This window comes from Monodelphis domestica, chromosome 4, assembly GCF_027887165.1.
Source record: "Monodelphis domestica isolate mMonDom1 chromosome 4, mMonDom1.pri, whole genome shotgun sequence".
NCBI classification, from domain to species: domain Eukaryota; kingdom Metazoa; phylum Chordata; class Mammalia; order Didelphimorphia; family Didelphidae; genus Monodelphis; species Monodelphis domestica.
In genome coordinates this window covers 217,377,727-217,405,073 of record NC_077230.1, presented here as the reverse complement: position 1 = coordinate 217,405,073, position 27,347 = coordinate 217,377,727, and the positions used below count along the sequence as shown (strand labels likewise).

General features: G+C 34.0%; 1 protein-coding gene across 1 annotated transcript in view; it reads left to right on the top strand.

Annotated features, from left to right (window-relative positions):
- DNAH7 (dynein axonemal heavy chain 7) overlaps positions 1–27,347 on the top strand; it is a 303,845-nt gene that overhangs the window by 146,615 nt on the left and 129,883 nt on the right. Inside the window, exons 36-44 of the mRNA XM_007494538.3 lie at positions 431–586; positions 6,452–6,620; positions 9,847–9,973; positions 11,051–11,270; positions 16,882–17,754; positions 19,872–20,101; positions 21,347–21,677; positions 24,613–24,959; positions 26,542–26,722. Of these exons, the coding sequence (XP_007494600.1) occupies positions 431–586; positions 6,452–6,620; positions 9,847–9,973; positions 11,051–11,270; positions 16,882–17,754; positions 19,872–20,101; positions 21,347–21,677; positions 24,613–24,959; positions 26,542–26,722 (2,634 nt within the window). The remainder of the gene's footprint in view (positions 1–430; positions 587–6,451; positions 6,621–9,846; positions 9,974–11,050; positions 11,271–16,881; positions 17,755–19,871; positions 20,102–21,346; positions 21,678–24,612; positions 24,960–26,541; positions 26,723–27,347) is intronic.

Below are 27,347 nucleotides of genomic sequence, written 5' to 3'. Positions count from 1 at the left end.
GTGAAGAGGTCTAGGGAATCTGTAATTTTTACTCTGCCATTTTAGGCTAATTTTCAAATATCTTCTAAATTTTTATAAGTGGGTTGGGACCAGAAATATTTAAAGCTCCTGAAAATTTATAATGAAGCAAGCATGAGCTTACGGCACACACAAATAGCCATACATATGGGTATTCACATATCTGCATAATCTGTAAGCAATGTGACTGATTTTCTAATGAATTGGATCCAAATGTTTTGCAATTTAATTTTGTTTTTTAAGGAAATCTAATTTAACATCAAAAATTTTAAATTTCTTAACTTATTTGTGATATAATTAAATCTTGCTTAAAGTTTTTATGAAACTTCTATCAGTTTAATTTCAGGTAGTGGTAATGATGTTTAGTTCTGTTTGAAAATTTATAAATTATAAACTTTTTTTACTGTTACAGAATTTTCTTTTAAATAACTTGAACAAAGAGATCTATAAACCTCTGCTAATTAACTTCTCAGCACAGACTACAGCAGCTCAAACTCAGAACATTATCATGTCAAAGCTAGACAAAAGACGAAAGGGGGTTTTTGGTCCTCCTGTGGGCAAAAAAATGGTAATGAATGATTTTTCCTATATTCACAATATATAAATTATTATTTGTATATAGTTTTCATCAGAAAAAGTTTTATTTTTAAGTCTAGAACTACTAATTAAGTCTAGATCTACACAGGTTTTGTGTTTTTCTATTTCATTTTCAATGAAAGAAATGGGTACAAAAATAGTTGCATAGAGCTAAAAATTATGACTGTGGAAATTATTATCATTAGGATTGTCAATAGAAAATACATAATATTAAAATGTATCTATTCTAATTGAATAAGGTTCATTAGCTATGAGAATTCTTACTTTCTTTTTTTAAGTTTATTTATTTAATAATTTAGAATATCTTTCCATGGTTACATGATTCAAGCTCTTTCCCTCCCCTCCTTCCACCCTCCTCCCTTAGCCAACGAGCAATTCCACTGTTTTACGTCTCATTAATCTGTTTCTATATTATTAATATTTGCACTAGGGTGATCATTTAGTCTACATCCCCAATCATATCCCCATTGAATCATGAGATCAAGCAGTTGTTTTTTCTTCTTTGTTTCCATTCCCACAGTTCTTTCTCTGGATGTGGGTGTTGCTCTTTCTCATAAGTCCCTCAGAATTGTCCTGGATCACTGCATTGCCACTAATGGAGAAGTCCATTACATTCGATTGTACCACAGTGTGTCAGTCTCTGTGTACAATGTTCTCCTGGTTCTGCTCCTCTCATATTGCATCAATTCCTGAAGGTCATTCCAGTTCCCATGGAATTCCTCCATTCTATTATTCCTTTAAGCACAATAGTATTCCATCACCAACAGCTACCACAACTTGTCCAGCCATTCCCCAATCAATGGAAACCTCCTCATTTTCGAGGTTTTTGCCACCACAAAGAGTGGCTATAAATATTTTTGTAGGGGTCTTTTTCCTTATTATCTCTTTGGGGTACAAATCCATCAGTGCTATGGCTGGATCAAAGGGCAGACAGTCTTTTATGGCCCTTTAGGCATAGTTCCAAATTGCCTTCCAGAATGGTTGGATCAATTCACAACTCCACCAGCAATGAATTAGTGTCCCTACTTTGTATATCCCCTCCAGCATTCATTACTTTCCATAGCTGTCATGTTAGCCAATCTGCTAGGTGTGAGGTGATACCTCAGAGTTGTTTTGATTTGCATCTCTCTGATTATAGGAGATGTAGAGCACTTTTTCATGTGCTTATTAATAGTTTTGATTTCTTTAGAATTCTTACTTTCTTAATTCCCTGTCTTCATCTACTCACTTCTTTCTGATAATGCCTTTTTTAAGATTATTCCATATATTTTATATTTATATTTACATTTGTAATTAGATTAATTATATATGGTGTGATATATGTGTACATATATATATACACATATACATATATATAAACTTTGATATTTATGTTTTGTTTACCTCATTCAAATATGTGTTATTTGAAAGCAAGGACTATTTTGTCTCTCTCTCTATACCCAGCACTTGGTGCCTGGAACATAATGAGCACTTAATACATGTTAGTTGACTGATAGTTTCACTGGCCATTGAAGCATTAGCAGTTTTACTACCATCTGAATAAAATGGTCTATCTCTGTTCCCTGGTTTCTGCCCATTTTGACTTTCATTTTTTATTTATTATGTCATATTTCATAGACAATTTCATTAAATTCCACAGAATGAATTATCTTCTTATAACACCTAATCCTATTATCTCTACATCTTAATCAAGGGCTATGTTGACCTCTATATTTCGAAGGATTATCATCTGTAAAATGAGGGAAAAGAAGCAAAGAATCTATAAGATCCTGACCAGCTCTAAGTTCTGTGACCACTTCTGTGATCATTTCTCCTGTCTATTTAACTTTCACCTTTATTACTGTTCATGCATGAGGTCATATTAAAGCTGAGTTTTAGCTAATTTGTGGATTCTTGTAAGATTATTGAATGAGTCTATGGAAAAGACTGGTAACCACAGTGTTATGTGGAAACTAGTTAAGAGTAACAACTTATCTGGCCCAGTATGTTTAGGTAGCATAGAACAAAGGATTGTTATGAGGATTAAATGAGGTAATATTTACAACGCACTTATCTCACAGTGTCTGACACATGGTAGGTGTTGTATAAATAATAGCTGTTATTATTGGTCATGAGTGCTTATTTAAAATCTACCTTGTAAATACATATTAATAGGGTAAGAATTTTTTGTACTATATTAATTTCTATATAAGGTTCAGTGAGAATTTCTATATCTGGTCCTGGGTCAGATTCTATCCAGTCTACTGCTTTTTGCATTTTCTTTGTCCTTAGGAATCCCAATGAATGTCTGCCTTTTAAATTTGATTAATAAATGAAGGTAACAAGAGTTCATTCCTGCATACATGATGAGGATCATTTGTTGGTGTGGGGAAGGGCTGAGAATTTGATAGACCATCTCCTAATTAATTATTTACCAATTATATTCAGGGAGGAGCTGAATAATGAGATCGCCAAAGAGTATATAGAGACCTGATTCAGGAAGGAGGAGGGCTTTGGTCATTGAGAAGGGCAATGACCTTCACTTTATTGGTTATGATGCTGGATTAATTAACAAGCTGACATTCTTTTCCAAAATTAGTCTCTTGAAATAATTTTAATTGTAACAAGTATTCAGAAAAGTTTAACCTACATATTGGGAATAGATTATAATAACTTTGGATTAAGTACTTTTTTCATGTATTGAAAAATGTCTACTTTTGAACCAGTTAGACTCTTAGGTATGGCCAACTGTGTGTAGTTAACCTGATTGGGCACTTTTAATCAATTAAATTATTAATTGGTCAATCTGATTTAGTCTTTAAGATAGATTTTAAAAAATAGAAGCACTTAGTTCACATTTACTTTTATTGATCCAGCTAATATCTGTATTAGTTTTATAATAAAAATCAGAGAATCAATCACATTTTTGATACATTCAAAACTTAAGGTTGCATATTAAGATTCAAATCATAATTCAAGATTAAAAAGATATGCAGAGATAATCCTGAAATTCTTACCAAAAAAAGTATTTCTTCCTCAAGAATAAAATATTTGACAAAATTATCTGAATAATTATCTTTACTATTACTTTATCTATATGGGAAACTATCCTTTGGTTTCCTTTAGTGAAAGAAATAGGATTTCCCTATAAATGACTGCTTGTTTATGCTCTTTCTATATTTCCTTAACTTGTCTTAAATTACAAGATAATAAAGCCTAATTGAGAGGACTGATTTTGTCTCATGTTACCAGGGCACTTGTGTAATACAAGTTGATGTAATTCACCAATCTTAATTGTTAATTACTCTATGATAGGCATCTACTTCTACCTACAGAATCTATTCATGGACAGAAATGTGCTCTTTTCCATTCACAGTTTATTCCATTTAGCAAACATTTCTTAAGTGCCTACTTTGTGTAGAACTCTGCTTGGTGCTAAGGGAAAGAAATATTTAAACTGGACCATGGACCATACTTTCATGGAGCTTCTTGTAAATACTGGAAATAAAGATTTGTGAGTAACCTCCAAAGAGATAGCACTGTGAGGGACTAAAATTGCTATGGCAAAGAATGTAAAGAGAGAAAACAAGAGAGCCAGTGAACTCTGTAGAAAATTAACATTTAAAGCCTGGGAGGAAGAAAGAAAAGCCAGAAAAAGAACAGAAAAAATGGAGCTAGGAGAACTAGAAGAGTGTGGTATCTCAAGCCTAAGGAGAAGAAAGCATATAGAAACCATATTTTATCTTGGCCTTTTCCTCTACATCTTGTATGGAATAGATATTCTACAGGCTACTTCGTGGAATAGAGATATCATATGGCCTTTTAGAACTACATTGTTCCCTCCATTTTTTCCTGAATCTTACCTTAAAGTTTTAAGGTTTCTTTCCCACCTGCTCACAGCCATCAGCTTCTTACAATTATTTTGTTCCTTTTTTCAAACAAATCTCATAATCTCTCCAGGAGAGGAGTGTGTAGGGCTTAGCTGAAATAAGTCTGCAGTTTATGTTGACTGTCAAGACCTCTGTACACACACCCAGAGGCTCATATAGAGTTTAGGTTCTTGAAATCATCCTGTGGCCACAAGGTGATATCCTCCTGATTGACAATGAAAATTCATGCAAGAGAAGATTCATCCTCTCAGTTTAGTTTTCTGTAGAAATTCCTATCAAATGAACATGTGTCAGCTTTATACATAATAAGTTTCATTCACTTTATTAAATGGTCTCTAGCAGTTAATAGTGTCAAAAGCTACAGATAGGTCAAAGAGGATTAGGACTCAAGAAAATAACTAGAATACCTGACACACAATAATAAATTAATAAATATTATATTTCTTTATCCATATGTGATCTACCTATTGATCCATCTTTCCTTCCTTCCTTCAATTCATTCATCCTTTCTTCTGTCCTTTCTCTCTTTCTTACTACATCCAATTGATTATTTTTGAGAAAAATACTTTTTTAGAATAGTTGCAATGGATACCATACTACAAATAGTTGAAATCTGGGTAGTGAGAAATTGAGGGTATTAGGCATAGCCTACATTTCTAAGATGTACGACAGTGACAGATGGGCTAGAGGGCTAAAGAGTAGGTTTTTTTTAGAACTGAAGAAACCCAAATACATAACTAGAGTCTTATGAAAACCAATCAATGGAGCAGAAAATATTAAAATGCATGAGAGTGAGGTGATAATTAATGGAGTAAAGTCCTGAACAAGGAGAGAAAGGAAGGCCTGGCCCTGACAAGGAATAGAAACACTTCATCCTCCAGGATAGGATTGAAAGAGGGGAAAATGAGGGAAGACCCTGAGAAATTCTGAGTAGGTATGGAAGAGGAGAATTAAGAAAATTATTCCAGTTTTTCTGCATAAAGCAGAGGGCTTTGCCATCTGCTTTAACTGTAGTGAGATATAGGTGGACTCTTGAGGGAGGTGAAGGTTTGAAACAGTCTCTATGTGGAATGAGGTTTACAAATACACAATTATATTTGTAGAACTTCACATTTTTCCTATTTTTTTTAAATGAGTTCCTTAGAGGTAGCATGCCATAGGGGAAAGGGAACTAGATTTAGAGGAAAATACTTGGGTTCAAATCCCATTTCTGCCATTTAATATTCCTGTAACACTTATGCAAGCCACTAAATTACTCTTTGGACCTCAGTACCTTCATTTGTAAAATATTGGGGATTGAACTGCATGGCTCTGAGGTGCCTATGGTCCTAAGTAGCTGCTTTTCCTAGTAAGACCCTGCTAGGTTATGGTGATTCCAAGACAAAAACAAAATATAATATATCCTTTACATTAATTCTATCTGAAATATATAACATGTACACAGATAAGTATAATGCATTTTTGAAGAAGAACAGAGCATTAAAACCTGGGAAGAGTAGAGAAGGCTGCACAACATAAATGGCAGCTGAGTGTGGGACTGAAATCAGAGAAGGATTCTGAGAAGCAGAGATGGAACTAGGAGGTGTTAGGGTAGATGGAAGAAGGACAACTTGTATGAAGAAATAGAGGCAGAGAGATGAACTTTCAGGTTTGGGGAGCAGCTAGAAGTTTAGTTTGACTGGAATAGAGAACATATGAAAAGGAATAGTATGAAATAAAGTTGTAAAGGAAGATTTTAGCCAAATTATAAAAGTGCCAGATTAAGAAATGAATATTTTATCCTTTAGGCACTAGGGAGTCACTGAAGGTTTGGGGGCGGAGGAGTTGGATATGTCCTGTTATCTCAAGATTTTTCTCTGTATAAATCTAAACAAAAATGAGAAGAAATATTTGTACACAAATAGTACATTAATTCTGAAAATTGGGGTATAATCTAGGAATCTCATGATTTTAATTATAATTTTTAGGTGGTCTTTGTGGATGATGTAAACATGCCAGCTCGGGAAGTATATGGTGCTCAGCCACCAGTTGAATTACTTCGCCAGTGGTTAGATCATTGGAATTGGTATGATCTTAAAGATTGTTCCATGATTAAACTTGTGGATATTCAAATCATGTGTGCTATGGGACCTCCAGGTAAATTTTCTCTAACTTTGCAATAATAAACAAACAAACAAACAGTTTGCAGACAGTATAATTTCCCCAAGACAGTCCCCCACCTCCCACATTGAACAGGTTGGAATCCGATTGATTCTTATGTATGTTAACCAAATATGATATATATATATGTATATGCATTTATCTGTGTGCATAGTAGTGTTTAATTTTTTTAATTATAAGCTTCACAAATATCAACCAACCTTAGTATTTCAATATCCAAAAAACAACATAAAGTGATTACATATGAAATTATCAATTTCTGTTATGTAGTTTTAAAAGTTTATATTAAATTTAATATAATAAAGCCAAAACTTTCCTTCTTAACCTCTTTTAAATTTTCAGAATTATACACTTTCCTCTACATTGTTTAATGCTTCACTGGTGCTCTTTTTTGTTCTTTTGTATCTGTTACTACTCACAAACTCCCACCACCCATCTATGATTAATATTTTAATTTATATAGTATCATTTTATACTTACATGGTGTGCTAGACATTGGCAATCTATAGATGATCTTTGGTAGCTCTGTTGCCATCACTGGGGCCCTAGGAAAAATTGCAAAGTCAACTAAGATGGTTCTTGAAAGTCTTTTTTTCTCCCACTATCTGATATTCACTCTTACATGCTTTTCAGGTATCCAGTATACTAATGCTGATTCCAAAGCCTGTTCAAAGCTTATTGCTGTGGCTCCCCTAAAATCTGCTTGCTCTTGGAGTATTTCATTCTTCACGATTGCCCTTCAGTTTTCTCCCTTCCCAATTAAGAACAAATAAACAAAGAACTGCATTCCCACGAACCTCCATTCACCATTATTTTTACCTCAGTTTAGTTTTACCAGTCTGGTTAAAGTGATTCAGAATAAGTGATCAACGGTGTGAATGACCAATAAGCTTAGGCCTCGCTATAAGAATACTAACAAACAGAAGCTTGTTAACCCAAATATGGATCTAGTTTGTTGGTAAAATGGGTGTGCAAGATATTTTTGAGGAGGGAAACTTTCCTTTAAACATCTATCATCCCATCTATCCTATTCCATGTCTCTCTGGGCAGAATAATGGTGTCAGGCTGGGATCACTGGGTTCTACAACCTCTAGCACCATATGTTCTGAAGAAAGAATATATTTCCTGTCTGGTCTCTGTAAGAGAAGACAGAGGGCAAGACTGAGTCTAGATACTCTCCTGCACACAGCTAGACATGAAATTATGTTTGTTAAAGTACATATATGCATAACTTCCAAAAGTATGGTATAGTGAAAAAAGGAATGATTTGGAGTTAGAGGATATGGAGTAAATGTGGCTTTGCCACTTGTAAGAATAATTTAGGGTCATGGCCTAATCTAAGTTTGAATTTTGGTTGCCAGGGGATATCCCAAATAAAGTACCCAAGTCAGTTTGGAAATCTATGGTGGTTTAATCAATATAGAGGGAAGAGATCAAGGAGAAGAGAGAGGGAAAAGGTATAGGATTTCACCCGTCTGGCCTGTGCCAGGGGGAGTTCAAAGTCCTTTGCCACAAGGTTTCTGAAGAAGATTAGAGGCTTCTAAGTGGATAGTGTTTGGAAGGTAAAGGAGGAAAAAATCAGTCTAAACTCTGAGAGAGCTCAGAGAGATGCCTCACCTGAACTAGGTTACTAGGCTTTTTCCAGTATGGTATCAAGGGAAACTCACCACTAAACCAGATAATAACTGCCACCACGCCAAGATGCCAAGACGCTCAGCAAGCTGCCGCCAGCCACCTCTCCACTGCAAAAGAGGCCGGAGAGAAGAAGTGACACGAAAATATAGATGATTTTACATCACTTTCCTGCATCTCACATGTACCAATGATATCTTAGGCTTGACTTAGGACAGCCCAGGGGTCTGTCAGTTGTTTCTGATTTGTCATTTGCTAGCACATGTCTGTCATAGGCCATCCTACTAAATATTTAATCCTTAAGTATGGGTGTAGACATTTCTGATTTTGTTAGACTAAGTAGGATGGAGTAATCTAAAGTTCACACACTTATTATGAGGCCTTGGACAAGTGCATTGAATCTCAGGGTTTAAATTTCTTCATCTATAAAATGGGGCAGGTTTTGTGGGAAGGGCATGACTATTAAGATCCTTTGGGGCTCTCAAATGATGGATTAAGTCCATAGAATCAGTTCTTCCAGTTACATGATTTTGTTTTGTCATATTTTTTAGGAACATAACTCCCATATTACTCAGGGTTCAATTGTACTAACAGTGGACAAGGATATCATTCTTTACACAAACCTGATAGTTGCAATTTGTATTTACATGAAAGTGATTTCACATTTTTAAAATCCTTTACAAAAAAGATTTGCCAAAGGATTACTTTAACAAAATTTCCCAGTGTGCAAAAAATATGATAAAATTTTAAAATATTTTCTGAGACAAATATTGTACCTACTATGTAAAGTAAGGTATAATGTACTTATTATAAGCATCTGAGATAAATTAATTGAGCTTTTTAAAAAGGGCAAATGGAACTTTGTGGAATGTTATTTTTTTTAATTGGGAAGGAGAGAAAAAGAAGGGCGGTTGTGAAAAATGGAGTACTCCAGGTAAGAGCAGATTTTAGGGGAGCCACAATGATGTTTTTTGAATAGGCTTAGGATGCAGCATTAGTGTGCTGGGTGCCTGAAAAGCATGAAAGAGTGGGTATCATATACTGGAAAAAGGATAAAGACTTCCAAAACTTTGTAGGTATGTAAAATTCAGAAATTTACTTTGTGGGAGGTTGGAGGATATTAGGATAAGTTGAATTTCTAGCTATTTAAATCTAGACAAATTAGATTTTAGTCTTATTTACTGGCGGATTTAAAGGATAATCTGATGCTTCTGGTCCTGCTACAGAGATTAGCCATGTAAATATACACTGAAAAACAAAAGCACTGAATTTGGCTGTCAGATCTGATTTCCCCTGGAGATTTCAACCTAACCTAACTTTATCTTAATAAAGTCTATATAATTGTAGATACCAAGTATTCTGATAAAGTGAAAACAATAATGTCATAGTCAAAAGTTTTTGAGACACTCAACTCTGCTAAATAGATTAGATGGCTATTTACTCATTGCTTTAGTCTATTCCATGCAAATTTTACCATCTGGAAAGTTTCTTCAGAATGTAAAAATCTTAAAGTTAAATAAGCACTTAGAAGTTTCATTTTGTTATTAACATTAGACTTTTTAATATTTAGGTGGTGGGAGAAATCCAGTCACTCCTCGATATATGCGGCATTTTAATATTATCACCATTAATGAATTTGATGATGCTGCCATGTATACGATTTTCTCTAGAATCTTAAACTGGCATTTCAACATTTGGTAAGTAGATTTCTTCCTACAGAGAATTGTAAAATCCTTGGGTAGCCCATGAAACCAGTTTTCTGGAGTTCTAAAATAAGTGGCACAAAATTCATCTGTATGTTAGTTTGGGTTCCCCTAATCGTCTATGTCCATCTCCCGGATTAATTTAGAGATTATGTTGAATGAGAAGGAAGAAGTACTAGCTCCTAGTTTGAGATACCACAGAAACAAAGAACCAGTTCTTAAAACTAATCTTTTACATACCTATTTTTTACTTTATATATCCCTTTACTCTCTGTCTTTGTCTCTGTCTCTCTGTCTCTGTCTCTCTCTGTCTCTGTCTGTCTGTCTGTCTGTCTCTCTCTCTCTCTCTCTGTCTGCCTGTCTCTCTCTCTCTCTTTCTCTCTCTCATTCTCTCTCTCTTTCTCCTTGCCCCCAATCTCCCTCCCCTCCCCATTCTCCTCCATCAATCTCTACCTTTGTCTCTGTCTCTCTCAGTGACCCTTATAAAATGGAGGTAGCACTGGGTTCCAGTTCTATTTACTGCATGAGTAAACATAGAAAAACCCTTAATTGCCCCCCTTTTGTGAAATCAAGAACTTTCAAAATCATCTATAAAATTCCTTCCAGCTCTAAATACTATCATCCTTTCCCCTTTATTTTAACCAAACCTACCTTCTGACTAATTTTCACCAAAGAAATTAGCTACATTATGGCTAAATTATAGCAAAATTATGGTACAATTGTGCCATAAAAGGAAGTAGTGTATTAATGAGGAAAACTCTGACTTCAAAGATAAGAATCTAGTTTCTTGTCTATTAACTTTCCAGTTCTTTATCTCAGTGATTTTGAGTAAGTTATATAAAATGAAAATAATATGACTTACTGATTTTCCAAGATTACAATGAGAGAAAAGAAAGAGAACAAATTTGAAATGGCTTTGAAAAAAAGAGTTATTTATTATTATTGACAACTATTACTTTGAGAAACAAAAACTCTGAACTTTCCAGAAAAAAATCATCAGCTATCAAAATTTTCATTTTAACAATGTAGTAAACCCTGTACACTCCTCATACATTTCCTTTTTCTATTTAGCTACTCCTTCCCATCAGAGTTTTCCGAGTTGACTGACAACATTGTCAATAGTACTATGACTGTGTATAAGGAAGCAATGAAGAATCTTTTACCAACTCCAACTAAATCACACTACCTGTTCAACCTCCGTGATTTCTCTCGTGTCATTCAGGGTGTTTGTTTGTCAAGACCTGAAACTACAGAAAACCTAGGAACTATTAAGCGTCTTTGGGTACATGAGGTAAATTTTAATGTAATAGAAAGCTTGATGAAGTTAGGCAAAGATGATTTTGTACCAAAATATTGAAATGAAAAATGAAAATCCAGGCATTCTACTTCACTCATTCCACAAAGATACATTGAGTGATGATTATTTGCAAGGTATTCTGCTAGGCACTGTGAGGACACAAGGGGGAAATGTGTAGTTATCATAAAAACAAAACCTTCAGATACTGATAGAAGTTTTCCCTTTTCATTGGAATCTTTTTCATGTGGTGTGCATATAAAATATATGAAATTATTGTTTTCTCTTCTTTGAAATGTCCTCCCTGCTGCCTATTTGATTTTTAGAATGTTGTAAAGTAAGCGATGCCTCTGATAGTTTCTTTAAATGTTACAACTTTTAGTTTGACTTCTAATTAAACTAGCTCTGGAAAAGAAAATTTTATTTATTAGCTGGTTTTGTTTTAACTAATTTACTTGCTTTCATTGTTGAAGTATAGAAGTAGGTGCTAATAGAATTGCAAAGGAATCTGCTTTTCACTAATGCTTCATTGTGGCATGGAGGTGATCCCTGAATCCTATGTCAGTGGACTATATAAGCTCTGAAAAATTTTCCAGTGCTGGAAAGGATTCAAGTATTGTCCCAGTGACCAACTGTATCTGCCCCCACTGGAACAAGCTAGCTCACAAATAAGAGAGTCAGCCCATTAGTTGACAAATTCTTTGGTTATATCCAATTCAAGAAAACAAAGAAAAATGTTAAATCGTCCTCCCTGTGCATCCCTTTTTTCATTCCATAATGACAGTGGTCGAGTCACAGAAAAAAGATAAGGGGTTCCCAGAATTGCACTGATTTTAGGCTGTCTTTAAATATTAACTATCAGCATTCCAAATATCCTGCCTTGGCCCAATTACCAACATGTCAATAGCAACATGAAAGAAGTGAACCAAACTGAAAAATCAATAGATTTTTCTTATGGCAAACAAAAGCAGAAGACAAGAGAAAGTTGTAAGATGTACAAAGGTGGCTCCAGTGTTCCCTTTAGAGAGGCTAACATAGTTGATGGGCTTTGTTGCAAAAAACTGCATTTCATGAGACATGTTTTTTTTTCCTTTATGTGATGAGCCTAAACAAAAAAATCCTCATGAAGATAATTGCAACTTAGGTAGCAATATCTACTAAGGATAAAGTTATATTTTACATGATTTTGCCAAGTCCTCTAAAACAAATCGACTTATAATTTGATAGTTGGTTATTTCGATTAAAAAAATTTTGGTATAAGAGAGGGTGACAAAAATACATATACTGGAAAATATGGCACAGATTTGAGAAACAAGAGTTCAAAGGTTTGTAAACTACTCAGAATCCTAGAGTCTATATACCTTGAATTCTTTCTTACAGTAAAGTACTGTAAGACTTTGGCCATGACAACAGAAAGGAAGGGAATAAGCATTATTTTATTTGATCAACTAGTTGACTGTCCACACAAGATTCAAAATAATGAAAGTGCCTCTCAATAAATGAGAAGTAAATGGTTGTATTAGAATTGGCTACTACCTATGTTACTGTCAAACCAATTCACTAAAAGAGTGAAGGTTAAAATCAATATCAAATTATGACATCATGAAACAAAAACTTTTCTTTGACCTTATCCAAATGAGTCATTGATGATGAAACTCAGATATTTTAAAAAGTCAAGCTATATACCAAAATAAAAGATTTAATCATTGTTAAGTTACCCACCAAAGAGGATAGAGAGCCCAGATATAAGCTTAGCTAGCAAATACATGGTGTTCTTGTCCAGCCATAAGAGATGGAGGCCTAGGACAACACAATATTAGAAGACAAAATAATTCATCAAATTTTACTGAGAATGATGGTGATAAATTATGAGCACTTTTTCCTTTTGAAATCACAAAAAGCAGCAGAAGTAAAAAATTCACAGAATACTTGGAGAGTGAAATAGTAATAACACATTTATACATTACTATGAGATTTGCAGTGTGTTAGATTTTCATTCATTCTCATTTAATGCTCATTGAGCCACATTATCCAAAGAGTATGCATGCATGACACTGGACCAAGGACAACAAAGAACTGTACAATGCAACAAATAGGTTGATATTTTTATTGGATGATCTGTTTTTAGTAGAATAAAGAAAGGAACGCCCACCCCACTTGAACCCTCACACTCTAGTTCTCAATATATTATGCAAAGAATTAGAAATGGCACTTGGGAAAGAGTAGCTGGACAAAACAAAGAGCAAGCTTAGGAAATCTGTAGAGGAGATTACAAAATCTTGAAAACAATGAAGAATTGCCTTTATAGATATCTCAGAGCAGGGAATTTGTAAGCTCCATGAGGGTAAAAATGTCATTTTATTCCTTTTTTTAATATCAGCATATTTCCTTAGGTCATAGTAAATTTAAATAAATATTTTTGAATTAATATTATAATCATTGCAAAGTGAGAAATTAAATAGACAGTATAGTTTAAGCTTAATTTTATTTAGAAATGTTTCCTACTTGTACATTTTAATAATTTGAATTAGCTATTATGATTTTATTAAACAGTTTTTAGATTTTTTTAGGAAATTGAGGCAAGATTTTTTTTGGACTTAAATTCTTGCAACTTTTTATTTCCCATTTAAGTGATATTTAGACTATAGGTTTATGATTCCAAAAGAGTTAACCAGTGCATTTAATCCAGTGGTTAGTGCTATGTAGATAAAAAACTGTTGTTTGAGTATATTTTTCATATTGAACATTTTTTGGTGAAGACATAAAAGACTGGGACTAGGTAAAATTGTTAAATATTTTCAGTCATATACTTTCTTCTATTAAAAGTCTTCTAAGAAATCACCTCAGAAGGTTCAGCAACATTTGGTGGTAGAATACTTTTGTCATGCAACATACCTTATCTTTATGACATTTTAGCAGCTATAGTCAAAGACATATGAGAGAAACCAAGGAAACAGGGTGGATCATGTACTCCTGATTTCCCTTTCTAGAGAAAAGGAGTCCAAGAAGAGCATGAGAAAGGCATCCAGGTTCTAGTAATCTCTTAATTGTCAAATCTAATATAATAACTTTTTCTCAATCCTCATCTTTTTTTACTTCTTTACTGGTTTTAACAACTATTAAACACCTCTCCTCGGTCTATTATTCTTGCTCAGCCTCTTCTGTTGATTCTTCATTCACATCATATTCTCTATTCATGGTTGACTCCAAAAGGCCTAGGTATGGAGTCCACTGCTCTTTTAGTTCTATGCTATCTCATTCACTGATCTCATCAGCTCCTCTGGGTTCAATTATCATCACTAAGCAGATGATTTCCAAACCTATATATCTATCCTGGGCTTTCTTCTGAACTATAGTCATGTACTACCAACTGCCCTATGCTTATATCAAAATAGATGTCCACAGACTTTTCCAGTTCAACATGTCCAAAAAAGAATTCATTACCTTTCCCCAGAAACTTTCCCCTCTTCTAAAATTTCTTATTACTGTTGAGGACACTTCCATCCTCCAAGGCTCTCAGATTCAAAATCTCTTTGTCATCTTCTAGTCTTCTTCACTTACCCCCACATATTCATTTGATTGCTAAATCTTGTCATTTTTACCTTCATATCTCTCATACATCCACCCCCTTTCTCTCCATTCACAGTTATAATCTTATTTCAAGCCTTTATCCTTTATTACTTAAACTGTTTTCTTTTTTAAAAGAAAAGCTCTTCCATTTTTATTTTTTATATTTATTTCCCCCAATTACAATGTAAAAATAATTTATTATTATTTTATTTAATATTATTGCCTTTTAAAAAAATCCAAGTTTCAGATTCCAGTAACCTAATTGGTCCTTCTCTCTAGCTTTACTTTATGCCTGGGATTCTTTGCCCTTTGACCTACATCTCTTAGCTTCCCTGCCTTGAGTATTACTCAGCTCAAAATCCATCTTCTGCAGGAGGCCTTTCTCTGTCTACCCCTTCTGTACCCCCAGTGGATGCTAATGGTTTTTTCCTCTCAGATTATCTTCAGTCCACTATGTATATATCATGTGTATACCTAATTGCTTACACATTTCCTCTTCCATGAAAAAATAAATGTCTTCAAGGTAGGGTCTATTTTTCACTTTCTTTGTATTTACAATAACTAATAGAGTGCCTGGAGCATAATAGGTATTTAATAAATGTGTGTCAACAGACTGAATGACTGTCAGGGAATTTTTATAAACATCTGACCTACCTTTCTCTTATTCTACTCATAGGATATTGATCCAAGTTCCTTGCATTATAAAGGTCCTGCTTTCTTAGCATAATTTAGTAGCAGTAATTATCTTGCCTCTTATCTTCTTCTAGCTATATTTCTCCCTTCTATATATTCTATGATCCAGTTATACTGGCCCACTTACTATTCCTCACATATAATTCTCCATTTTCCACATGAACTGGTTCCAATCTATCATTCCAGCCCCCAATGGTGCATACTATTCCTTCCATACTCTGTGATCTAGTGAGGCTGGCCTTTATATTGTTTTCCTTAATCACAAAAGTATATTTCCCATCTCCCTGCTGTACTCTTTGCCTTTAATGCACATTCTTCTTATTTCTACTTCATAGGATCTTCTTCCTTTAAGATGAATACAACTCAGAGACCATCTTCAATATGAAGCCTTTCCTTATCTCTCCAACTTCCAGTGCTTTCCCTTCCAAATTACCTTGAATCAACTACTTTGTATATACTTGTATTTACGCTGAAGGACTAAACCAATAAACTCTAGTGGAACCCGACAGTACTTACAGACTACGCCATTGCCCATAATTGCATGGATATAAGTGATTAATAAACATTTACAAATATTATTTCAATTTTTAAGAATTTCTTCAAAGTCTGAACCCCTGATTCAGGAAGTTGTATTATGCTATAGGATTGTCAAGAGATATTAGGTTCTACTTTCAACAAGTTTGGGGCATACTGCTTACCTTCCCTAGTCCTCAATTTTCAAGTCTCTAAAAGGGAAGTCTTTCCATTTAAATGCTCTCTAAGAGCCCTTAGAATTCTACCTGTATATTAGTTAAGAAAATAATTATTCTCTTTTGGTATTTATGAATATAAACTCTCAAATTTTATATATTGAACAAATGAGAGAATCAGTGAGTACTTAAGGATGTTTCTTTGTGAATACTTTAAATTTAATGTCATATTAGCATTTTGGAGGTCTATAATTTTATCAATGTGATTAGTAATCTCCTTTACCACCAAAGAAATCCTTAATCAAAAAACTAATCACCTAGAGGTCAGCCTTCTGACTATGAGCCAGATTTTCCACACTTATATTAATCTGGCCCCTGAATGGCAAACAAAAGTTTGATTAAGCCTATACTAGCTTTTCTATAGCTTGGTAAAACCTACTAGAATTTGTATGCTGCTGAAATAACCTTAAGGAACTCACGGTCACTCCCAAACCACAAAGAGGAGTTTAAATAGAAATCTAGTTGGGAAATGTTCATTTAAACCTAAGAGAATTTTCTTGAATTATTTCCATGATCTTTTCTATAGATTAACTTTATTTAAGTAACAATAAAAATAATAGCTTTTGCCATTGAATATTTTCTTTTTTATTATTTAGGTACTTAGAGTATATTATGATCGTCTACTAGATAATACAGATAGAGGTTGGCTTGTGGGTTATATCGAAGAAATGATGCAAGAATACATGAATGAAAATTTTCATCAACTTTTTAAAGCTTTGGACTTCAACGAAGATGGAGTAGTGGAAGAAGATGACTTACGCAGTTTAATGTTTTGTGATTTCCATGATCCTAGAAGGGAAGACATGAACTACAGAGAAATTAGTGATGTAGATGGTCTGCGAGTTGTGGTTGAAGGTCATCTGGATGAATACAATACTATGACTAAAAAAACTATGCAGCTTGTATTGTTTCGATTTGCCATAGAACATATAAGCAGAATTTCCAGGATCCTTAAACAGCCTCGAAGTCATGCTCTTCTGGTTGGTGTTGGAGGCAGTGGTAGACAGTCAGTCACCCGACTAGCTGCCCATATGGCTGATTATACACTTTTCCAGGTTGAAATATCCAAAAGCTATGGTTCTTATGAATGGCGTGAAGATTTAAAACTCATCTTAAGGAAATCCTCTGAAGGAGAGATGCAGGGTGTTTTCTTATTTACAGATACCCAGATTAAAAGGGAATCATTTCTGGAAGATATTAACAACTTGCTAAATGCAGGAGAAGTTCCAAATCTTTTTGCAGTAGATGAAAAGCAAGAAATATGTGAAAAAATGCGTCTGATAGATCGCCAGAGGGATAGAACAAAACAAACAGATGGTAGCCCCATAGCTCTATTTAACATGTTCATTGATCGCTGTCGAGATCAACTCCATGTGGTCCTGGCCATGAGTCCAATTGGAGATGCATTTCGTAATCGTCTAAGAAAATTTCCAGCTCTTGTTAACTGTTGCACCATTGATTGGTTTCAGGTATTGTCTTCTACATTTTGAATTTGCATGTTCAGCTGTGGGAGTTCAGTCTTCATATTTTATTTTCCTGTCATATAAAAGCTATTTTAGCAATATGTCCTTATTGGGAAGTCAAAAGTAAAAAATATTTTCTCAGATTCTCCTTTGAGAAATCAAGATAATAAGCAAATTATCCATTAATCCCTCTTTAATCATAAAATTTGTTATATTAATGAAAATTAAGTGATTATAAGTATGCAGAAATATTTTTCCTAATTCTTCCTTTTATCTCAATTGGTTAATTTTCCAAGGCAGCAAAATGAAGAACATTTTCTATTGGGTATGTCTATGTGTAAAGCTAGGGAATACAAATCTTTAATTCCTAAATAATCTCATTAAGCCTATTCTTAATCTTAATCTTCTTAGTTTCATGATTTTATCAACACTCAAAAACTTGGTACTGTTTCTTGTACTTATGCCCTTGGGAATATAATTAATTGTTCCACATCTCTCCACTTCCAATTTTCTATATTCGTTGTGGTATTGTTATAACAATAACAGCAGATTCAATCAATCTTTTTTCAGTACAAAACAAGCTGTTATAAAGCAGATAACAATCAACTATGGACCAATAATATACAATAAATAATTATATGTATTTTAAGTAGCTACAGAATATCCAGCTTACTTTTTCTGTAATTCTTTAATATGGAAAATTCCATCCAGGCCCAAATCCTGCATATAATATATTAGAGAACCTCTAAGGCACCTTATGACTCTAAATCTGAGGTCAAATAATAACAACTAGCTTTTATATAGCATTTTAAGGTTTGCAAAGTGCTTTATAAATATCTCATTTTGTCCTCAACAACCTTGAGATGCAAACACTAATTATTATATATTATATATCCATCATATATGTGTTTATTACATATTGCAGATGTTATATATTATCCTCATTTGACATATGAAGAAACTGAGTCAGGCAGAGGTTAAATGATTTGATTAGGGTCACACAACTAATAAAAGTATTTTAGATCATATTTGAACATAGGTCTTCTTAATTCTAAATCCAGTTTTCTAGCTACCATGCCAGCTAGTTACCATTGAAGTTGCAAAATCTCTTTTCCTGGATTCCCTAAACAGAGGAGTTGGCTTTAATGCATTTTCTCTGCACTACCATCATTGTTGCTTTAATTTCTAATCATGGATATAAGATGGTCACATAATGGATAAGAAGTCATACAGAGATTAAGCACAGACTATGGATTTAGATAACTCTAAATCCTGGCTGATAGAAGGCTATGTACATATTAGGGATGCTGATGCTTTAACTCATTGAGCTCTTGACCAGAGGAGAGAATCAGGCACAAGGAGAAGAAAAGATGTTTTCTAGGAACCTTGACTCTTTTTTTGTTGTTGTTGTAGATTTACAGTTATGTAGAACTTTTGTAACTGATAACTTCAAACACTAATGTTTTCTTATACATAAAATGAGAAATAGAATGGCAATGGCCCAGGCCTAAGAGATAGAAACAGAAAAACCAGTGCCAAAAAATGGCCAAAAAAGCACATATTTCTTTTTTGTTCCATTCTTTTTATTCTCTATATATTATAGCTATGTTTTCCATGAATAGCAATCTCTCACTGGGTGCCTATCCTATGGTATGTTCTGCTCCCACTATTGCTTCCTGATAAAACCAAGTTTCAGTTCAATTCTTTTTTTATTCAGTATCCTTTCCATTAATTCCATTAGGAATTTCCCCAAATATTAGGTACAAATGAGTTTCCAAAGTTTTTTTTCCTAAGTGGTGGACTCATATGGACCTAGTCATTCAATAAAAAGGACATATTTATTCTTACATATAAAGAAAAAACTGAGTAATAGTAATTCTCCTAAGTCAGGTAAACTTACATTTAGGTTTTCAATCAAAATAGGCACAGGTTTATTCATAAAGTTATCACTGATTTTATTGATATATTTTTATTTAGATTTTCAGTAAAAATTCATGTATAACTACATTCAGGAACTTGTTATTAATTCAAATAAAATTATTTTTCTCATGGAAGGAAATTATTGAGAATTTTAAGATTTTCTTAAGTTAAATGAAATACTAAATTGTTTATCTTAAATTTAGACATGGCCTGAAGATGCACTACAAGCAGTTGCTTCACGCTTCTTACAAGATATTGAAATGTCAGATGAAACACGAGATGGCTGTATCGATATGTGTAAAAGCTTCCATACATCCACTATTGATTTATCTCGTTCCTTCCATACTGAACTTCAAAGGCACAACTATGTGACTCCTACTTCTTATCTTGAATTAATTTCTACTTTCAAAGTTTTACTGGAAAAGAAAAGGAAGTAAGAATGAAATTTCACTTTGTTAAATAATCTTAACTGGCATTTATATATTTGTCTATCAGTCGAGCTATAAATATAAATTTACTGAAAATGATTATTTTTAGCTCATAGGTTATTATGTGATATTTGACCTCATTCTACACATGGCTTCTCTCATATGCTTTGATTTAAATTTTTTTTAATTGTTAGGTGAGGAGCAGCTAGATAGCTCAGTAGATAAACTCAGGCCTAGACATGAGAGGTCCTAGGTACAACTGTGGCCTCAGGAACTTCCTAGCTGTGTGACTCTGAGCAAGTCACTTAAACCCAATTACCTGGCCTCTTCTCTTCTGCCTTGAAGCCAATATCAATTCTAAGACAGAAGATAAGGATTTTAAAGAAAAGAATTATTAGATGAGTTAGATGCAAAGTTGAATAAATATGGTAATTATTTTGAAATAATTTATTTATTTCATTATTCAAAAATAATATATTTAGAAGTGAGTTACTTGGGGGAAGAGAAGGGCAGGATATTATGTTTAAGAGTTGTTTTTTAAACTTCAAGATCATGAGCATGGTCTATTTTGAGATGATGGTGAGATCTAAGATATGACAAGCCCTATAGACATGACTTTAAATAGAATAACAAGTAGAGCTGAATAGTGAGAGAATGAAGAGACAAGAGAGTGAGAGACAATGGAATGAGGCAAGAGTAAAAGTCAATGCTTTATCAAACGGCTCCAAACCATGAAGAGTGGAAAGTTAAGATGGAGCTTGGTTTTGGGTGGAAGTCCTGAAAAGAAAAAAAAATAGGTTTAGAAGGAACAAATCTGAAGGAGGGATGGAAGGACTGAAAACAAGGTCAGGGGAAATAATTTCCTCTTTGAAAAACAACTATGTAAATATTTGTGAAAATCTTGAAGATTGCCTATCATGTGCCACCTTGAAAAAGACAGCTGCTACAAGAGAAGCACTATGGAGAGTGCTAGACTTGAAGTCATAATGACATGGGTTTGGATCTTTCTTCAGTCTCTGTGATCATGGAAAAATCACTTGACTCTCTTGACTTCAGGTTCCACATATATAAAATGAGGGAAGAGGACTTACTGGCTAGCTCCAAATATGTGATCCTGTGATATTACAAAAGACATAAACTCAAGGGTGATGGAACTATTTCATGAACATACATTCACAGTGGCTTTGATGAATGGCATCTGCAGAAATCTCATAGCATAACTGCCCCATGTTTCTTCTGGTTGCTTTCAGTGAAGTAATGAAAATGAAAAAACGATATGAGGTTGGATTAGAGAAACTGGACTCCGCTGCATCACAAGTAGCCACAATGCAGTTTGAATTGGAAGCTCTGCAGCCTCAGTTAAAAGTGGCTAGTAAGAAAGTTGATGAGATGATGGTAATCATTGAAAAAGAGTCCATAGAAGTTGCCAAAACTGAAAAAATCGTGAAAGCTGATGAAGCTGTAGCAAATGAGCAAGCTATGGCTGCAAAAGCAATCAAGGATGAATGCGATGCTGATCTAGCAGAAGCCTTGCCAATTTTAGAATCAGCTCTATCTGCCCTTGACACTCTTACAGCCCAGGTAAGACTAATGATGCAATATGTATGCATTTACCATTGGGAAAACTAATCTTCATATCAGAAAAAATAACATTCGTTTCCCTGAAGTTTGGCTGGTTCTTGGATATCTTCATTTTGTTTATACTTCTAAGTTTCTTCTTTGAACATATTTCAGTTTAAAACAAACAATATTTGAAGTTAGTAAACTATTAACTACTTTCATTAAAATTTATAGTCATGCTGTATTACTGATTCTGCCATTGCTCTGTGTTTCTGTTTTGAACTATTATCATGAACCTGTTCCTGACTCTCCCAGCAGCCGTTGCTTTAGGAGAGGAGGGATCATGTGTGTGTGTGTGTGTGTGTGTGTGTGAGAGAGACAGAGAGACAGAGAGACAGAGAGACAGAGAGACAGAGAGAGACAGAGAGAGAAAGCATTTACCAAAGCAGAAGGGGTATATATATATATATATATATATATATATATTAATTAGACAAGCATTTACTAAACATCTACTATGTTCCAGGCACTGTACTAGCCACAAAAGATACAAAGACAAAAAAAAAAAACTTAATTAATCCTTGCCCTCAAGGGGCTTATATTCTACAAGAAGGAACTTACCTCATCTTTAGTTTTGTTTCCACCACCCACTGATTCCTCTTGGGTTCTTACAACTCTGAGTTTCCTTTGTGAGATTATCAACTTCACTTGTGAAACACTTTCTCCCTAACCAATGGTCCTGTCACTCAAATTTGTGAGAACCTGTACAGATGCCTGCCTTTTCTTCCATGTATTTCAGGCCTTGTTCCATTGCCTTTTATTTATTTGTACTTCCAGCTTTTGTCTTTCTTCCACTTAAGACTTTTGTTTCTACTCAAGACCAGGAAGGCAGCATCTGGAATTTGAGAGCTAGAGGATAATAAGAGCAAGCTTCTATGTGCAAGTCTTTTTCTGCTTTTCTGATTTTTGACCTTTCTATCAAAGTTGAATGAGTAAATCAGGGCTTGTTGATGATGTGAAATTTTCTTCTTTCCATAATATAGACTTAGTATTAAGAATAATGTTTGGGGATGTTGTTGCTATTTCAAACTGTTTTATCTGATTGAATTCTATGTTGGGTTTACATCTACTCTGCTTACTATTTTGTCACAATCCACCTCTAAAGGAAGCCAGGGCTTTAACTAGACAGTTCTCTGACCAGGCCTGACTTTACAATTTGCCACATTTATAGATTTAAAGTATTTTAATGATTAGTTGGAGGCTGAGTGATTAGAGAGATTTCCTTGCCTGCCTGCTCTTGTTCTAATCAGCAGTAGAGTCATAGAGAGGAGTTCAGTGAGTTCTCCTGGCAAAGAGGGGACCCAAGTATCCTACTTTCTAAGTTTTGCTCTTAGCCTCTCTCTTGGAGTAAGGCAAGGCTCCTCCTTTCCCTGGTTTTGAATTATAGATTCCTTACCAAGAGTAAGGGCTCCACTCTGATCAGATTCAAGAAGAAGGGGCAGAAAGGGATGGCAGGGAAGCATATTCTCCTCTTAGTTATAACTTGGAGCATAAAATCATAACTTCTGGATTGATACCACACAACCCTCCCACATTCCAAAGGAAACAAGATTTGGACTTCTTCTTTTTAATACTTTTAGCTATTAATTCCTCAATTTAAAAAAGTAATAATGAGAAAAGCAGAATTTGAAATTTAAGAGCTAGAAGGAAATAAAGATGAAACTTCTGTTTTTTATGCCCAGGTCTTTTTCTGAGTCTGATTTTGAGCCTTCTACCATAATTGAATGAGTAAAAATCAGAGGTTAGGGGTAATAATAAAATTTCCCTCATTCTCTAAGATAGGATCAGTAACAAGATTATTATTTGATAAAGAAAAAATAGGTGAGAAATTCTTGGCAAAGCTATCAATGTTCCATAGATTATGGTCTCAGAATGAGTATACTACTTATATAATACATAGTCCAAATATTGGTATGATTCACTCTGATATATTCAAACCAGAAGTTTGAATAAAATGACTTATATTTGGGAAAAAATATTATTTGAAAAAGTTGTTGCCATTTTCTGAAGACCTACTTTCCTTCTATAATCCGACCTAGTCACCCTCAGACACACAAACCAAATCATGAAAGTAAAGCAGTGTTATGGTTTCAGGGCTGTGGCTTGGGTTGGATCATTCTATCCCCTTTATCATCTACTATTAGTTTACTCACTCTAAATTCAGCCATTAGTGTGACTTCTATTTCTTCTTGGTTTAGTTTTCCTATTGACCCTTCCAAAGTTTCATTTCTCTTCCTATTCCATAGGTATTCAAACATGTTCTCTCATTGAGAATCCTTGCCATTTTTGTCTGATTCCTTCTGTCTCTCAAGTGACCATTCCATCCTACTCCTCAGTCCCTAAATTGTCTTCCCTTATCTTAAATGCTAATTATGATACCTGATACTGAATCACAAGAATCTGGTTTGTTAAGACAGTAACAGGTCCTCAGTATAGATCTCAGTACATTAGTTGATATCCATATCTGATAATTTGCAATAATTGTCAAATAAATTTTCATGGATGTTTTGATTTAAAAGCTTATATAGAGATACGTGAAGTAGGAATTTGGATCAGGACTCAAATCTTCCTATGCAACACTATCTTAGTGGCCAGGCCAAAGACTTTTATTTATAGGCTAATGCTGTGGAATAGAAATTCACATCACTAGCCTTAGATTTAATTAGGGCTAAATTTTATTGGGCAAAAGGCAGAGTAGCTAAAGAAATCTGTTTGTAGGGCAAATGTAGAAAGGAAGATAGGATTTAAAAGTAAGTAGACAATTTAAAACTAATTTTTATTTCAGATTATGGGGCAAGAAGCACAGTCCATTTTTACGTAATCTCAAAACAAGAAAGTTACAGATAGTTTTAAACAGACTATTCTTTATTAGTAATTGGGATGTTTTTATTTAAAGGATATTACTGTGGTAAAATCCATGAAGAGTCCACCTGCTGGTGTCAAGATTGTTATGGAAGCTATATGTATCTTGAAAGGGATCAAAGCAGATAAAATTCCTGATCCGTCAGGCTCAGGGAAAAAAATAGAGGATTTCTGGGGGCCAGCTAAAAGATTGCTTGGTGACATTAGATTTCTGCAGTCACTTCATGAATATGACAAGGACAATATACCTCCAGCATATATGAATATCATCAGGAAAAATTATCTGCCAAATCCTGACTTTGTTCCAGAAAAGATTAGAAATGCTTCCACGGCAGCAGAAGGTCTGTGCAAATGGGTGATAGCAATGGATTCCTATGATAAGTAAGTCTTGCTCTGGAAACTGATTTTCATGTGTTACTTCTAAGCCTTTTTTATTACATATTGATTAAGATGTTAAATGTTATAAATATCTTAGGCTCATGAGAGTGTCTTCTGTGTCTAATATCTCATGATTTTAATAGAGAACAAGTTTAAATAGCGAATACAAGCATAAGTAGTGCAACACATACAGAATATATGTAAAAATATTTTTGGTTACAACATTGAGAAATATTTTGGTCACTATGTTGAGAAACATATCAACAAAAGATAGCAAGAACTCTTAAAGTCATTTATCCAAAAAAGCAAAAATATAGACTATCAAAGAATAGGCCTTCCTTAGAAAGTCCTTATTGAATCTCTTCATTTTCTTTGAGGCTTCAGATATTTTGAAGTCCTTAATTTTCCTTATGCTAATTCCTTATAGAGAACTTCTTCCTTACTCCTTATTTCTATTTCAGTATGAACTGGCTTCCTTGGCCATCTTTGAAGCATGCTGAACTTATTGTACATGGCATTTTGAAGCCACATATCTATTCTTGTTTATGTTGCTCAATATAATTGCATCTAATAGTTATTTTGTTTAACTGCTGCTGTATGCAGGTTTACTGGTTCATTCATTTAAAAAATTTACAATAGGTGGGGGTGGGGAAGAAGATAATGATAGTTTACTTCATGATAATAGTAAAATTTCTTGGAATAACTTGTGATATACTCAACAACAATGAATGTGTGGGTTGAATGTAACAACGGATCTAGGATCTGCTTTTCAGTTTTTCTCCTTCACCCCTTGCCCCCTAACCAGCTCAACTGGAAAATGAGAGAATTGGACTAGATTACTTGTTTCCAAAATTCCTTTCAGTTTTTTTAAAAAAAAAACCTCCATGATCTTGAAAATATCCATGAAAAATATTTTATTGATAATTAAAAATAAATAAAACATGTCACATTCTATCCTTAACAAGCAAAGTTGCTTTCCTAACCCACTATGCACTTGAAATTATGATAAAATAGTGGTGCAGAAACTGGGCATGATGCAGCTTGCTTTCTCAACCAGGTTCTCATTTGACTGACAGCTTACATTTGTAAAATGGCAGACTGAGTTTAATAAGGATGCAGTCCATGAGCAAAGAAGAAAAAATGCTAGCACTTATCAGTACTATTCCTTCCTTGATTAACTAATGTCACTGTCCACAGCCATGATGATATTTCAGGTTGAGTAATAAGCAAATTCCTCTCCCATTCTTATTTTGTATACCAATACATATAGGAAATTAAAGTAAATATTTTGGTAATGGCATGTGTAGAAATAGTTTAGCATTTTATCTTGAAGAAGGAGAAGTCAGCTTGAAAATACATGCTGTTTAGCTTCCATTTTAGAAGTCTATAATGCTTTCCCTATATTTTATGATCTGGTGCTTTCCTTTTCATAAATTGTTTATTGATGCTTGGTGTCATGTTAGAAAAACCAATTGTATTATCAGTTTTTAATTAGTATTATGGAAACTAGAAATGTATATTTGAGTGTAAAGATGCATTATAAAATGTAAAATACATATTTCAATTATTTCTGTTGCTTTTTTAGGGTGGCAAAAGTTGTTGCCCCCAAAAAGATCAAGCTGGCTGCGGCTGAAGGGGAACTTAAAATTGCCATGGATGGTCTTAGAAAGAAACAAGCAGCCCTTAAAGAAGTGCAAGATAAGTTAGCCAAACTTGAAGATACACTTGAATTAAACAAACAAAAAAAGGCTGACTTAGAAAATCAGGTATGTAAAAGTTAAGGATTAAGTTATATAACATAATTTTCAATTGTTTAATCATACCACATTGGCCCACATATATGCCATATTTGGCCCCCTCCACTTTACCCCATACTGTTTTGCATAAATACTGGGTGGGGCCTGCATTCAGAGATTGGGAGGAAAGGATCGATTCTATTTGGGCTAATATAGCAATCTACATGTTCTCTCTTGTGGTCAAACTATGAATTTAGGAAAACATTTTTCACCTTTTGAATGTATAAGATATTTGTTAATCAGTTCTGCAGATAACTCTAGATTATATTCATATCATCAGGAAAAATTACTTGCCAAATTCTAATTACATTCTGAAAAGAAAAATATCCCCTTAGCATTTGAGCAAATAGGTCATCAAAATCAAATTATGTAAAAAAAAATTTTACAACACCTACTTACAAGTCATTGAAACAGGAGAAACTATGGAGCAATCTAAAAGTCTTTTTTCTTAAGGAGCTATGTTTCTACTTGAAAAGATAAAATATATTGTAGTAAATGATATGGGATGGTGAGCACTAAAAATATAGCACCTTATGGAAATGGCCCCCACTTTGGAGGTTGTCTCACCTGGGACTGTAGTATAGCTCATAATTTC